Source organism: Vombatus ursinus, unplaced genomic scaffold (assembly GCF_900497805.2).
Source record: "Vombatus ursinus unplaced genomic scaffold, bare-nosed wombat genome assembly UNPS02010284.1, whole genome shotgun sequence".
NCBI classification, from domain to species: Eukaryota; Metazoa; Chordata; class Mammalia; order Diprotodontia; family Vombatidae; genus Vombatus; species Vombatus ursinus.
The window spans coordinates 7,039,646-7,052,529 of NW_020950062.1; the positions used below are offsets into that span (position 1 = coordinate 7,039,646).

General features: G+C 39.6%; 1 protein-coding gene across 1 annotated transcript in view; it reads left to right on the forward strand.

The window, feature by feature from the left end:
• The window catches only part of EXT1 (exostosin glycosyltransferase 1), a 342,782-nt gene that overhangs the window by 301,879 nt on the left and 28,019 nt on the right, over positions 1–12,884 (forward strand). The window contains exons 4-5 of the mRNA XM_027854022.1: positions 3,079–3,198; positions 12,481–12,613. Coding sequence (XP_027709823.1) covers positions 3,079–3,198; positions 12,481–12,613 — 253 coding nt within the window. The remainder of the gene's footprint in view (positions 1–3,078; positions 3,199–12,480; positions 12,614–12,884) is intronic.

Here is a 12,884-nt window from a genome sequence, read left to right on the forward strand (position 1 = left end):
GTCCATTCTCCCCTCTGCCAAGAGATGGGAAGCGTTTTTGAAGTCACAGTTGTTTATTGTATTGATCAAAGTTCAACAGTCCTTTCCCATTTTATCAGATGTACAAGATTAAGTAAAACTAACCCCAGCATTGGCCATTTCCAAAACCATATCTCATTCTCCACCTTGAGTTGATCACTTTTTTGTCAGAAGAATGATTTTTTGTCACCAGTCCTTTGCAAACATGGTTGGTCATTGCATGGATCAGAAGTCTTTGAGTCTTCCAGCATCTTAACTATGTTGGCAGCTTTCTCTAGATCCCTAGTATAGACAGAAAGAGGACATCCTATATAATAATACTTTCTCAGCACTTGGAATAGTGCCCCTATTAAACTGACTGCTGAATAAGAATTAAGGGTAGACCCATCTCTCAGGTTCCTTTGCACCAAGGAAATAAGTTCAGTCCTGCATACCTAGATTAAGAAAATAATTAGAGGTGTAATGAGCAAGTATTGAGACTAATTGACTTATACTTTTATGTTTTGTTTAGACCAGCAGACATATTCCAATAAGCACATACCCCTATCCTGTCTGTTTCCTGAAAAGTTAAGCAAAATTGCCTAAAAGAGTGATACTGATTGATTGGTGCGTGCTATGAGGCTAACCTACTATACATACTTCTCTCCATTTTATTGTTTTATCAAAATCTGCAGCTGTGGGAAGTTCTGTATTTGTTCCAGGAAGATACAGACTTCTTTCTCTTTCCTTTTTTTTCAAGTTTTTAAAATATCCTTTGTTTTTACATCACTGCACTTCCCAGTATATCCTTCCTTTCTCCTCCCCCTGGAATAATGTCGATGACTGTTAGAGAGAGAGAGAGAGAGAAGAATTCAACAAAATTAACCAAGACATCCATCAAGTTCCACAGTATATGCAGTATTCCATATCTGTAATACCCCACCTCAGAAAAGAAGGAAAGGAGGTGCATTGTCATATCTTTTCTTTAGGTCCAAGCTTGGTAATCATAATTACATAGCATTCAGTTTTTTTTGTTTATTCCATTTACACTGTTGTGTTTATTGACACATTCTTCCACCATTCTTATGGGAATCAGAAAAAGGAAACACAAGGAAGGAAACATCACCAAACATTTATGGGTACAAATAGTCACTTTGCAGTTTGTAATTTCTCTGCATCCGGAGAAAGAACTGAAAAATAGAAATAGGTATAGAATGATTTTACATGTGTACACACACACACATACACACACACATGCATATATTTGTGTCTAATGACAGCCATCTCTAGGATAGGAAGAAAAAAAAGGGAAAAAAAGATTTACATGATAACTTTATTATGTATTTAGAGGGAATAGCAAGTTGTATGTATTAGATTTGCAGCTTTGTGTGCAATCATTTTTTTTTAATTATGCTGTGTAATGGAAATGCTTGTTTTATTCCGTAAATTAAAAATAAAAAAATAATTGTTTAAAAAAGAAACAACTACTAATGAGGCTTGCATTCAACATATATTGCTTTTAAACGCTCACAACCAATACCAGGTGTTTGGATCTTTTTGCTTCATAGTTTCCCGCCTGTATTAGTCAATGTTATAAGATTCTTCCCTGCCTCAAGTTCCTATGCTTCAGTTCAGTTGTATTTTCTGGTAAAGTTCTTGCATTTGCCATTTTGTGAACTCTTTGAGGTCTTAAGGTCTCCATGGTGTGCTCATAGAAGAGTTTTTTGTCTTTCTTTTAGGTTCTTTTATCTCTTACTATAGATATAGAATCTGAAGATCTGAGGTCAAATTCTAGCTCCATCTCTTACTTAGTTGTGTGACCTTGGTTGGACAAGGCAGCCTCTCTGAACTTCAGTATCCTCGTCTGCAAAAAAGTGATATCTGCCCTACTTATCTCACAGGGCTGTTGAGGCTTACGTGGGGGAGTGTGTATAGTAAAAAAAAAGTGCTCTGTATAGAATGTGAATATAAGGGTAAGGTATTATTATTATTATTCAAGAAAAATTTATTTTGTGAGTTTACATATAATAAAAGATTACCTGATATAGATCCTTTATAACTTTTGTAGGTGGACATAACAATTTCTGCCACAAAAATAACAAAGCAGATGGGTCCCAAATTGCACGGGCTGTTTCATTTGAGCTTTTCAAAAACCTTTTGCAATATGTAGTATAGGTATTGGCCCCATTTTACAGGTAAGGAGATTGATACTCAGGTTGGCTGATTACTGTCAGGCCTAGATCCCAGTTCTCCTGATTCTTAGGCAGTAGCTCTTTTTATTTCAGCATGATTGGTGCAAACTCTTCCTGTTTCCTGAAAGCCTAGTGATAAAGCTTTTCCTAGAGTTATCCCCCCCCCCAACTCTACCCCAGAGAATTTACTCTTACACTCTAAGATATAATTATCCCAAGGAGATCTGCATCATCTCTTAGATGGAGAGAATTTTTAGATTTCTAACTGGAGAAAATAAAGGATATCAGTTAAGCAACGCTGACAGCAATTTTTTTGGTCTTCTGAGTAATCCATTCTCTTAGCAGCCCTTCCATGTGACCAAACCACTGGTCCCCCCACCAAAAAAAAAAACCAAAACCAAAACTATTATTCCATCTTGAAGGTGTCCATTGGATTTCAAATATTAAAGGTAATTAATACTGATTTGCAATAACTGGAGTCAGGAAGGCCTAAGTTTGCATCCCACTTGCAACACTAACCTTTTCACCAATTGCAAGTCACTTAACCTTATTAAGCCTCAGGTTCCTGTTCTATGAAATGGAAATAATACTTGTAGTACCTCCCCTACAAGGTTGTAGCAAGGTTCAAATGAAATCATGTACAGAGTGCTTTGCAAACATTAAAGCGTTGTCTAAATGCCACTTGATGTTATCTGGTACATTGTTTGTGGGTGGTTGCACATCTTTGAAGGAGGGATGGCTTATACGGATGAAACAATAAATTGAAATAGATGTGGGTTCTAAAAACTTGCTGTCTTCAGTTGGAAATGGTATCCTAGCTCAATTGTGTTGATTGAGTCAAATTATGCTGTTTTCTTTAATAGCTAATTATTTTAACCTTGTGTTACAGATTCCTTCTACAATCAGGTCTATCCATGAGGATAAAATCCTAGCACTTAGACAACAGACACAGTTCTTGTGGGAGGCTTATTTTTCTTCAGTTGAGAAGATTGTATTAACTACACTAGAGGTGAGTGAAAGCCTTTGGATATTAATCAGTTCCCTTATGTGCCTTTCTTGCCTTGTGTTTTGCTGTTGAACGACCTTGGTTTTGATGACATGCAATTGGTTTCCCAGTGGGAGAAACAAAGCCTTCTCTTATTTGACAATGTCACTTCCCTTTCCTCCTCCTTCTCCCCCTCCCCCACCTCCCTTTCCCCTCCACCTTTTACCTACCTTCTCAGCCCAAGGAAGTGGTTCCTTTCTTGTTGAAATCCATACATGAAAGTATACCTGATGAGCAATGGAAACCACCTAACCTAGAAACCAGCTCTGTATTGAAGCTTTGGGGGGATTTGTACTTAATGATTGTCTTTCTGTCATTCATGCTCCATGGGATCTTTTCAAAAATCTATTTCCGGAACTCACTCCGAGAAGTTAGCAGCCAACTGGGGAAAATCCTCATTCTTGCTCCTGTGCCTCCAAACATTCAAAACAGTTTGCTGTGCACTGTGTTCTGGCTGAAGGCTTAATACATTTAGTGTTCTAGTCATCTGTGATTCAATTTATATTAGCTTCCAGGTAATACAGTAAAAAGAAAGCCAGAATCATCCAATCTGGCAAACAAGACAATCAATAATCAATCAGTACACATTTATTAAGCACCTTCTATGTGCCAGGCACTGTGTTAAACACTGGGGATACAAAAATACAAAAAGAGGCAAAAGACTGTCCCTGCCATCAAGGAGCTTACAATCACACAGAGCAAGCTATATATGAGATAAGTAGGAAATAATTAACAAAGGGATGGCACTAGGATTAAGAGGGGTTGTTTTATTAATGTTTATTAACTTTAAGAAGTCTTAATGGCCAGATGGCATCCAGCCCCAAGTTTAAAGAAACCATCCCCTCTCCACCCCCCCTTCCAAAAAAAAGGAAAAAGAAATCATATATATGGTTCAATTAAATACTGAACTCCCCTGAAAGGATTGGCTGAACCCAACTGGCCTTCCTTCTGTACCTGACACAATATTCCGTCTCCCATCTCTGTGTCTTTGCACAGTCTATCCCCTCATGGCTACAGCATACACAGTGGCCACACTTTGGTGAAACTGTCTTGGCAGATGGGCTAAACCAGGCCTCAAACTGGTAAGCAAGTTAGAGGGATGTCTACCTACTTTTTTGCAAGGTACTGTACTAGACTCTGGGGAATATAATGACAAAAAAAAATGATCCCTGCTCTTAGGGACCTGCTGGAAGGTGATATAACTGTACACAGCTATATAAATGCAGAATGTATACAGAGTTATGAGAGATGGTTTCAAAGCCAGGAAGACCTGGGTTCAGGTTTTATCTCTAACACACACTGGTTCTATTTTTGTTGTTGTTGAGTCATTTCAGTCGTGTCTGACTCTCCATGACCCCATTTGAGGCAAAGATACTGAGGTAATTTGTCATTTCCTTCTCCAGGTCATTTTTAAAGATGAAGCAAACAGGGTTGAGTGACTTGCCCAGAGTCACATAGCTAGTAAGTGTCTGAGGCCAGATTTGAATTCAGGTACTACTGACTCCAGGGCCAGTGTCCTATCCACTGTACCACCAAGTTGCCCCTGATCTTTATGCCGCTGACCAAATCATTTAATCTTTTAGGGAATTTTCTAAGGCTTTAAGTTGTGTAGCAGGGGCTGACCTTCATTCATAGGGGATATTTGCTCCCCTGGGAATTCCCTCTATCAATGAAGTCACAGGTCTAGTCTCTACACTATAAAACAATTATCAGAAAAGTGTCAGGAAAGGCCTCTTGTAAAAGGTGCCTCTTGAGCCGTGCCCTGACGTCAGGCCACTCTGGAAGTGGAACACGTAGCTATGGCCTAATGATAAACTGATAGTGCATGAAATGCTAAGACTAAGGAACCTCTAGGATGGAGAATTAGAGACCTTTGATCTGGGGGAAAACATTGGAAATACTGCTTATGTCGAATAATATAAGAAGGACCTGAAGGACTCCAGGCTTCTAGGAAACTTACTCTGGAAAAAGAAAATCCTTACAAGCTGTCCCAAGAACTAATGGTCAGTCATGTACTGGAAAAGTCTGGGAAAGAGAGGCCCACACTGTAGCCACTCTCCTGCTCCTCACCTATGCTCTCAGGCTAGACCAGACATTCTGATTTGATCTGCCTTTCCCTGCTTAGACCTATGCAGTCATACTCATGCTTATGTTCTCTCCAGAGTCTGTCTATTTCCCATCTCCTCTCTGACTGGCCAGACCTGCCCTAGTCTATGCCAATTTTCCTCTTGCTTATTAGCAAGGTCTTCATTTTTTGTACTGAACTCCCCTGAAAGGATTGGCTGAACCCAACTGGCCTTTTTTCTGTACCTGATGCAATATTCCATCTCTCATCTCTGTGTCTTTACACAGTCTATCCCCTCATGGCTGTAGCATATATAGTGGCCACACTTTGGTAAAACTATCTTGACAGATGGGCTAAACCAGGCCTCAAACTGGTAGGCAAGTTACGAGGATGTCCACCTAAGCATGTGAAGACCTCTCCTGGTGGAAGGGGCAGATGAGAACAATTTGTTCCAAAGGCCATGAAAGTGGATAAAGCAGGTTCTGTGGAGTGCTTACAGTTTGGTCAGACATTGAGGATGCCAAGGTCATCCACTGCCTCCCGGGCCATCGCCAGTTGTCCTGACTTTTGTCTTGCCATTGGACCTCAGTGACTCTGAAAGAAAGATTGAGGCTGATGGCTTTGTACAACTTTGCCTCATTTAAATCAAATTCATGACATCATCGGTGATGTCATTGATCCTCTTCGAAAGGAAAGGATGAACAACAACCCCTTCCCCCATGGCTGGATTGTACTCCTTCTTCACTTCTACCTCTTAGAATCAGCTTCCTTCCAAGCTCAGCTCAAATGCTGCCTTCTTTACTTAACCTCTATCTGCCTCGGTTTCCTCAACTATAAAATGGGGATTATAGTACCTATCTTACAGAGTAATTGCAAAGTTCAAATGAGACACCATTTGTAAAGCACTTACAGCAGTGCCTGGAACGTAGAATAACAGACACTTTTTCCCTCTCCTCCCCATTTCTCTAGTTCATTAGGTCTCTCTATTTGCATTTATTTAATATAAGCAAGCTTATTGAGGTCAAGGACTATGTCATTTTTGTCTTCATATTCCCAGCACCTAGCACACCGAAAATGCTAAATAATTGCTTGTCTGGAACTTACTGGTTCTGTGGGATTCCAAATAGTTCTTATCTTGTAAGAAAAACTTTCTATATTCTCCTAAAATTACTTCATAGATTTTATCTTAAATAATAATCAATTGGGTTTTCACTTCCATAAAAAGTAATACATAAAACATAAAAATAAAATAATGATCACTCACTTTTTTTATGGATTACAAATTGCTTTCCTCGCAACATCCTAATGAGGTAGAGAGTACAAATATTACTATTATTCCCATTTAATAGAAGAGGAAACTGAGGATCAGAGAGTTCAAGGGCTTTGCCCAGTGTCAGAGAACTAGTCAGTTTTGGAGCTGAATCATCCCTTTGTTCATCCTAACATTCCTTCCCCTTATCTCCTTTCCAAGCTTACCTTCTCATTACCCCAAGTGGAGAAGACATAATCTTGACCAGGGCCTTATGAGAAACTACTCCTTTTGCTTGTGGTTTAATTGCTACGTCATCCCTTTCACTTATTGAGTTAGCAGCGTTAGCTAAGGTATCTTGATATGCCTGCCAGGTAAAAAAGGTTGCATGTGTTGTGTGGCATCAGAGGAGGGTTTTGAGTCAAAACTGTTTAAATCTGTAGGTTGGCAGTGGAAACACCTTTCCCTTGGATGGGAGCCATCCATTTCTCTGGGGATGCTTATGTATTCTAAAATATTGGAAAAACTATACACTTCATCTAAATGTATAAGAACTGCCAAATCTCTTCTTGGAGTCCAGAGAAAGAATTGTAATCCTTTGTCATCTTAACCAAGTGCCCTAAGAAAGATGCTTTTTAGGTTTTCCCTCTTAGTTCAAATCCCATGTTTTTATTATTTTTATTATTAATATTAATACATTTAGAAATTTTAGCTAAAATACACATCAAGGGCAGATTAGGGAGAAAACTGAGTCCTGTACAAATAGAAGTCTTTATATCTTTTTTTTTTTTAAGCAACCTCTTCAGGTTATTGTAACATTTAAGAAAACTCACACAAGGCAAGCACTCACCCAGAGGTGAGAAGAAGTGATACAAGGACACTCTCAAGGTCTCTCTGAAGATCTTTAGAATTGATTGAGTGACATGGGAGACACCAGCATAGGACCGCCCAGCATGGTGTACCCACATCAGAGAAGGCACTGTGCTCTCTGAGTGAAACAGAATTGAAGTAGCTCAAAAGAAATGCAAAATGTGCAAATTTAGAGAATCCACCCCAAATGTTCACATGGACTATTTGTGCCCAACCTGTGGCAGAGCATTTTGAGCTTGTATTGGCCTGATGAGCCATAGTCAGACACACTGTAACTTGACTCTAACATGTCTGTCCTTTTGGTCCTCTTCAAGAATGAATGACAACCGGTACAGCTAGGTGGCAAAGTGGATAGAGCACCAGCCCTGGAGTTAGGAAGACCTGAGTTCAAATCCAGCCTCAGACACATAACACTCACTAGCTGTGTGACTCTGGGCAAGTCACTTAACCCCAATTGCCTCAAAAAAAAAAAAAGAATGAATGACAACCACTGTAAGCATCAATGGTCTAGCTTGAAACCTGGGAAGCCCATGAGGCTTGAGGAGTATATATCATTCAGTGCTAGAGTTTGAGGAACCAAGAGTAGGCAGTTGGGAACTTACCCCAGATACCAGGATCCAGAGATTCTGCAGCCCTAGACCCATTGGCCTGATCATTAGCTGCCTGCAGGTGTGGAATCTCCTCCCTGGCTTCATGATTCTCTACTCTGAGGACAGAAGAGGAGATTCACAAGTCCCTCGGGCATTTGGGAACCAGGGATGTGGAAATTCTCCAGGATGGACATCTGAGTTACTAGAAGAGCCCTCAGACCACTCCCACCTTGAAGCTTTGATGATTTATGAATCCTCCCCTTCATACCACTTAGCTCGTTGGTTAATGACTAGAACTTCCACGTATGTTATTTAATGATAATCCCTGAAGGAGAATTTCCAGTTTCAGTGAAATTTCTTAAAGTCATCCCTTTAGAGTTCACTTTGTTGGGTTCAAGCTTTGCTGGGCTAATCTTGAACAGAGGGTGGATGGTTACATTATACAATCCTTAATGGAGATAATTGTTAGGCAGAATTTAAAAAATGCTAATCTAAAACCAGGATGTGAACCAACGAATCACAATTAGGCATGAAGTGGGTAACATTGAAGATACGTGCTAATGTTATTCAAAAGTGCCTAGTGAGGCATGTTCTTAGTTGGACCTTGGTGCAGGAAGGTTGCCTTTTTCTCCTGGCATCCAAACATTTCACAGTCATAGGACACTAAACACAGCATACTTGGTGTCTGCTGTTCCTGTTGTATGATATTCACACAATGGTATTTTTTAAAAATTCTCATTCAGTGTGATGTAGAGATAGAAGAGTAGCAGATTGCACTGGCAGGGAGTAAGATGGCATGTGGTGGCCCAGTGTGTGTGAAACTCAGCACTGTGTTGGTCAGATGACTGAGTCAGGGGCATACCAAATGACACCATCCTCTCTTCTGTAGGATGTGTGTAATATTTAAAGAATAGCATGTAGGTACAAAGGATATAGAAGGGACTGTTAGTTTCATGATTGTGGATCTCAGGTGGGAAGCAGCTTCAGGAGCTGCCTAACTAATTCCTTCATTTTATAGAATATAGAAACTGAGGCCCAGAAAGGTGAATTGATTTGCCAAAAGGTCACACCATAAACAGCAAAGCCAGGATTTGAATCCAGGTCATTTGACTTCAAATCCAGCCTTTTTTTCCAGCCTAACCCAGCCATCATTAACTTTGTAGCTGCTATGTGCAAGACATTATTCTAGGTGTTAGGAGTACAGAAAACAAAAGAAAAGAAATATAGTCTGTTCCCTCAAGGAGCTTATACTTTACTTGGAGACACCTGAGTCTTCCAAGTCATACAGATAAGAAATTGACGTCATCATTGGCGGAGCCTCTAGGGACCATAAAGAAAAGAAGATCCCATGTGTACTTTTCTCCTTAGGGGCAAAAATTATCCCATGTCCAAGGAAAGAGTGTGTGTGTATGTATGTGTGTATGTGTGTGTATGTGTGTGTGTGTGTGTGTGTGCATGCACGTGTGCTGCCTTCAGAATATTATAGGCTTCTTTTTCAAGGTTCTATGATGACAGGATAAAATACTTGCTCATCTTTGTGAAGAATATCTGGTTTGTTTGGTCCTTGAAGCCTGAGAGATAACAACACTGATGTGGAATTATGAATGCCATCCGGAACAGTGAGATCGATGCCACCCAGAAAGTCAAAGTGAATGACAAACTCCTTTGTGACATCTCTAGGCTTTGTGTCATTTGTATTTTCTGCAAATGATCATTCATTCTGTGGCTCTTTGTTCAAAGACTACTTGCCCCTAGATAAGGGAATCTGGTGAGAAGAGGAGTCAAGGACACAGACTGACATCATAAAGTGGACAGTGGGATCTCTCGGGGTTTGGAATGTATAACCGCAGTAAAAAGAATTGACTGAATAGACAAGGCAGCAACAGAGATAAATGGAACAGCTAGTAACTTAAAACCCTACCTTTTGCCAATATATGTCTGTTGTAATTAAGGAGCACACCACAGCATTAACTCAGGTCTCTGATGTATAATAAAAGATAAGTATTTCAAAGTAACTCCTAACCTAAAATTTCCACGAAAATTGGAATGTCTATCCAAACACAAGTATTTAGCAAACTAGTCTGAGAAAAGGGAGAAATGCAACACCATCCAACTTATGTTTACGTATGTTTACTTCCCTTTTCTTTCTCAAGAAATGGAAAAGCTACTTATGTTTACTTCCCTTTTCTTTCTCAAGAAATGGAAAAAATGAAATGAACAGAAAAGAAAAAGAAATGAAAAGAAATGGACAGTGGAGGATTTTGTGGGAGATTTTCCCTAAAGTTGACCGTCAGCTCTTTGAGGACAGAGACTTGTCCCTGTCATCTGTGTCTTTATTTACCCAAGTACACACTATGGTGCTCTAGGTGTAGTAGGGACTTAAAATGCTTATTGAATTCAATTGATTTATTAAGATAAGTGAAGCTTACCTTATTATGGGACCAATTACCAAGGGGAATGAGTCAGGACATTAATAGCCTAGGAAAATGATGACAATTTACAGTGGGATATAATTTAAATCAGGAGCAGCTGGTTGACTCAGTGGATAGAGTGCTAGGCTTGGAGTCAGAAAGACCTGAGTTCATGCTCTGGTCCACGGTCATGAAGAGTTGGACAAGACTGAATGACAAAACAACATACTTTAAATCACATTGCATTAAACAGGACCTTGAAAGATAAAGCAATTTATGTCTGAAACGGCAAAGATTCATTTTAAGTTTCCTTTTTTCCCTTAAAAAATACAAATAGACTGCTGAAGCTGTGAGGCACTGTTAATTATTTGATTAATAATTAATTAAGTGAATTATTTTCAAAATGGTTTACTGTGTAAATGATATAACTACAAAAGTTTGAAAGTCAAGGAGCAGAGACCTCAGAATGAACTAAGTAGGCTCATGGCTGATAAATGATTTTAAAAGGAAAACATTTGACCCCAAATGTAGAATCTAATGATCTGCAAGGTCCCAATGTCCAGAAAACCTAATGAAATCTCTTGAATGTTAGTCTTTGCATCTCCTTCTCATTGTCCTCTTAGAACTTTCAGGATTGGGGGGGGGGGGGGTGTTATAAGAAAATGATGCATCGTTTCTCACATTCAATACCCCTGTGGACCAGAACCTGTTTCTATACCTGTCTGAGGCAAGAAATTGAAAGGTGAATAACCAGATTTCCAGCTTTTTCATAAAACAGCAAAAAGAAAAATTGCTTCTACTATATGTCCTGGGCTCAATATTCATTTAGCTGCCTCTATGCCTTGTACCCATGTATGCATTACCTGGGCATGTATGGCACTTTGCTGTAGGCATCACCCTTCATTTTGTTAAGGTATCCTGTTGGGCATAGAAGAAAGATTAATTTGTGATGAGTGTCCTTTACTAAGAAGAGAAAGTAGATCAGTTAAATTCAGAAGTTATTTTAAAGATGTATTGTAAGCAAAAGGAATTTTTGGTAACCAGAAATCCTTGTCTGTTAATTAGAACAGAAACAGCAGTGTGGTAAAATGAATAAGGTGCTAGACTCAGAGTCTGGAAGACCTGAGTTCAGGTGCAGTCTCAGACACTTCACTAGATTTGTGAAACTGGGCAAGTCGTTTAACCTCTTTCAGACCCAGTTGCTTCATCTGTAAAGAAGAGATAATAATAGCGCATACCTCACAGGTTTGTAGTGAGGATCAAAAGAGATAATAAATGTAAAGTGAGGGCACTATGTAAATGCTAGCTGCTGTCATTATTACAACTCCCCTTAATATAAACAGCAATAGAAGCAACAAATCATTTGTGTGTCCTGCTGTGAATGTGGATGACAGTCATTCTACATCTTCAACCCTTCACATCTCCAGCGCACACCATGTTTTTGAACTTGAATCTTCCGTGGGGTGAGAGGGAGAAGGCTGGTGAAGTTACATAGTTCACTTGAAAGAATCCTGTGCTGGAATCCAGAAGAACTGGATTCTAGTTCAGGCTCTTACACTTTTAAAAAGACCATTCCTTCTCTGGTCTCCATTTTCTTTATCTCTGAAGTGATGAGTGGACCCAAATGGTCTGTGAATTCTCTTCCAACCCTATGATTTGATGGGTGAGGAGGTGCCCAACTGAGTCCAGACCTTGGATTGGAAATGTGTCTAATCAGCGTGACTGTAAAAAGACTAGATATGGAATCAGACTAGGATCAAAGACTTGAATTTGAATCCTAGTTCAATACCTACATGACCTTGGGCAGATCTTTTCCCAATCTTGGTCTCAATTTTGCCACGGGGAAAATGAGGAGGTTGGACTTATTAACCTCTAAGTCCTATGGTTTTTCTGCTATTTTGTAGTATGCTAAGTGTTTAAATGTGTAATGGGCCTCTTAGTGTTTAAAGCCATTATTTGGAGGCTTGTGGTCATAGCTGAGTAAGTGTTAGGTTTAATCTGGTATTTGGTCAGTGTCCATTTTTTTTTTTTAAACTATGGGCTCTGCTTTTTGTTTCCCAGATTATTCAGGACAGAATATTCAAGCACATATCACGTAACAGCTTAATATGGAACAAACATCCTGGAGGGCTGTTCATACTGCCACAGTATTCATCGTATCTGGGAGATTTCCCTTACTACTATGCTAACCTAGGTAAGTGAGTTGTGCTGCAATGCTTTACAAAACGAAAATCCAATGGTGCTGCCATTTCTTACTGGGCACGGATATGTGGGGAAGGTTTCAGCAGCAGTATACCAGATCATGAAGAAGAGTTGGGCTAGAGGATCTCTAAGGCACTGGACTTGGGATCAGGCCTGAGTTCAAATCCTGCCTCGGACACTTAGTGCTATGTGACTGTACTAGTTACTTAATTTCTTGATGCCTCAGTTTCCTCATCTATAAAATGAGAGGGTTGGACTCAATG